This window comes from Gavialis gangeticus, unplaced genomic scaffold (genome assembly GCF_001723915.1).
Source record: "Gavialis gangeticus isolate Ggan-Ray unplaced genomic scaffold, GavGan_comp1, whole genome shotgun sequence".
In the NCBI taxonomy this organism is placed as follows: Eukaryota; Metazoa; Chordata; order Crocodylia; family Gavialidae; genus Gavialis; species Gavialis gangeticus.
Window position 1 is genome coordinate 234,424,029 of NW_017729032.1, and position 2,899 is coordinate 234,426,927.

At 43.0% G+C, this 2,899-nt stretch overlaps 1 protein-coding gene across 2 annotated transcripts in view; it reads right to left on the reverse strand.

Annotated features, from left to right (window-relative positions):
- The window catches only part of LOC109302861 (multidrug resistance-associated protein 1-like), an 87,568-nt gene that overhangs the window by 40,453 nt on the left and 44,216 nt on the right, over positions 1–2,899 (reverse strand). For both annotated transcript variants that reach the window (XM_019524764.1, XM_019524765.1), the window contains one exon: positions 843–1,019. In XM_019524764.1, the coding sequence (XP_019380309.1) occupies positions 843–1,019 (177 nt within the window). The remainder of the gene's footprint in view (positions 1–842; positions 1,020–2,899) is intronic.

Below are 2,899 nucleotides of genomic sequence, written 5' to 3' on the forward strand. Positions count from 1 at the left end.
CAGTATGCTTATAGGCTCAGCAATGCTATGCTGGCTAGCACTACAGACAAAAGGGACTTGGTTATGATTGACCACAAGATGAACATGAGCCTTCAATGTGATGCTGCAGCTAGTAAAGAGAACAAAATGCTGGCTAGTAAAGAGAACAAAATGCATAGACGCTTCTCAAGCAAATCCCAGGACATCATTCTCCCATTGTACTCAGCCTTGGTGAGGCCGCAGCTGTAGTACTGCATCCAGTTTTGGGCTCCACAATTCAAAAAGGACGTGGAGAAGCTTGAGAGAGTGCAGAGAAGAGCCACACGCATGATCAGAGGTCAGGAAAACGAACCTTACGAAGACAGGGACTCCCCAGCCTGGAAAAGCACAGGCTCAGGGGTGATTTGGTGATTTGGTGGCTGCCTATAAGATTATCAGGGGTGCTCACCAGGATATGGGAGAACGTTTGTTCACCAAAGCACCCCAAGGGAGGATGAGTCAAATGGTCACAAACTCCTTCATGATCATTTTAGGCTAGACATAAGGAAGAACTTCTTTTTTACTGTCTGACCCCTCAAGGTTTGGTATAGACTACCGTCAGAGGTGGTTCAAGCACCTACTTTCAACAGATCCTCAAAAGTATTCTGACAACTACCTCATAAAAGATTTCTTACTGCCTAAATATGGGGTTAATTACCTAAATTCTTTTGAGGTGCTAGGCCAAGACTACTGGATGAAGCAGTGATTAGTCATCCTTTCCAGCATTTTTCATGTTACATGCTAATTAGCAGATTAAACACATTTGGAAGCATGTGTGAACATTAGCTCAGCTGAGTGATCTATGATGACTCAAGTTCTCTCACCCTTTCTCCAATCTCTGTTTGATCTCCATTTGGTAATTGCTCCAAATCTGGTAGTAAAGCACAGGCTTCCAAAACCTTCTCATAATCTGGCTTGTTTAGACCTGAGCCAAAGAGAATATTTTCCTGTAAAATAGAATTCTGAATCCAAGCTTGTTGGGAAACGTAGGCCACCGAGCCCTAAAAAAGACAGAAAGAAAAGAAAAATAAATATGCTTTCACTTGAACAGGGCTTCAAGGGGAAGGACAGAATTTTAAAGACATCTGTTGTTCAAACATTACCTCAAAGTAACGGTTCCAAAGTATCAGCTTTATCAAACTGTGTTATCATTCTAAGAAGTCAGTTATTACAGACCAGACTGCCTAAAAGATTCATTTTTAGAAGACACCTACACACTGATTGGTATGCCCAGTTATGTCACCTCTACCTGGATTGACTTTTAAAACCTACTTTTGAGTAGTATCACTGAGGGTAATGTTTATACAGTGCCATATAAAATATGCTATGTCCATTTCCATGCGCTAGCTCCAAGACTGTAGCTGCCTTAGTGGGGTGCTGCCTTTTAAGCAGAGACTATTTGTTCATGCATGCAATACAATACTATGGTTGATGCACGGCTGGATGGGGACACAGGATGTTTCAGCATGATGGTTATCAATGGGCACGTCTACACAAGATGCTGTCACCATAGCAACACGCTACAGTGACACAGTGTTGGTGGGCACAAACTGTGATGCTGCAACTACGTCACTGTAGCAACATGCTCCCTTGCTATAGGCATTACTACAGCAACATAGTAGCTAAAAAGAACCGTGTGCTGCTGGCACGACAGTATAGGCTGTTACTGCACCATCACTTAGTACTTCCAAAAGGAAGTATTAAATAACAGCACAGGAACAGCAGCACCATAGGGGCACATATAGACGTGCCCAGTGTGACACAAGGCAACTTTTTCAGTCCTAAGATCTGCCTCAGGACACAAACATACCAAAAACTGGGACCATATTTTGGATGTGACAACCCCACTCTCCAACCATGATCCAATTTAGTTTGCATTTTTTAATGTAAAACTCATTTTAATAGGTTACTCAAGCTGTAATAATAGAGTGTAGTGCTTCTTTCCATATGCTATTGTGGCTAATTATTTTGGGCTTTCACATATTGTTATTAAGCTAACTGGATGAAAACACCAATTGACGATTAGAACTATACCTGACTAAATGATTACAATACAGCTACTTTTTGCTTAACGTCATAGTTACGTTCTCGAAAAATGCAACTTTAAGCAAAATGATGTTAAGCAAATCCAGTTACATCACGGTAGTTACTTACTAGTAGGCGGTGGCCAAACAACGTTATAACTGAACATTGCGTGACTTTAAACAAGTATGTTCTCTACTAGATCAGCGATGTAATAACAAAACAACATTAGCCAGGACAACGTTAAAAGAGGAGTACCTATAGTCCCTTGGGGCATTAATCTAGGAATCTACTAATTTTACTAGGAACTAGTAGAATCCTTGCAACATTATCTGCCACCCTATGAGCTGATACTAGCTCCTGAGCAGTAGTTTTTGTTTAGCTCCCCTTCCCAAACCTACACTGTTTCCCTCCTTTTAAAGGGGTGTTGTTAGATGTTAAATGCTCTTACGACAGGAGTGTTCATGCACTAAGATGGGAAAAGATGAGCTAAGTGCCCTCTAAGCACCTCAAAGTTATGCCTCTTCAAGAGAAGATCATCTGCAGCTGGTGTTAAGCAGCTTGTGTTGCAGCAGTCAGTCTGCTACACGGGGTGAATACAATCTGAGGTCTGGTATCCCAGGATGCACTACTCCCAGTTCTTCCCCTGTCCTCCCCCAACAAAGCAGATGACTTAGATTCATCATCCAGAACTCTACTGCCCCAAACAGACAGAGCAGGGACAACCATGGGTAAGTGGGGAGATGGGGGGAGAAGGGGGTGGGGAGGATAGGGGAGGTGCCAGGTAAGTGGGGGCTGCCAGGGAGCTGTGGGGGAGGTGTTGGTGAACAGGGAGCCACTACAGAGCCTTAGAGCTGAG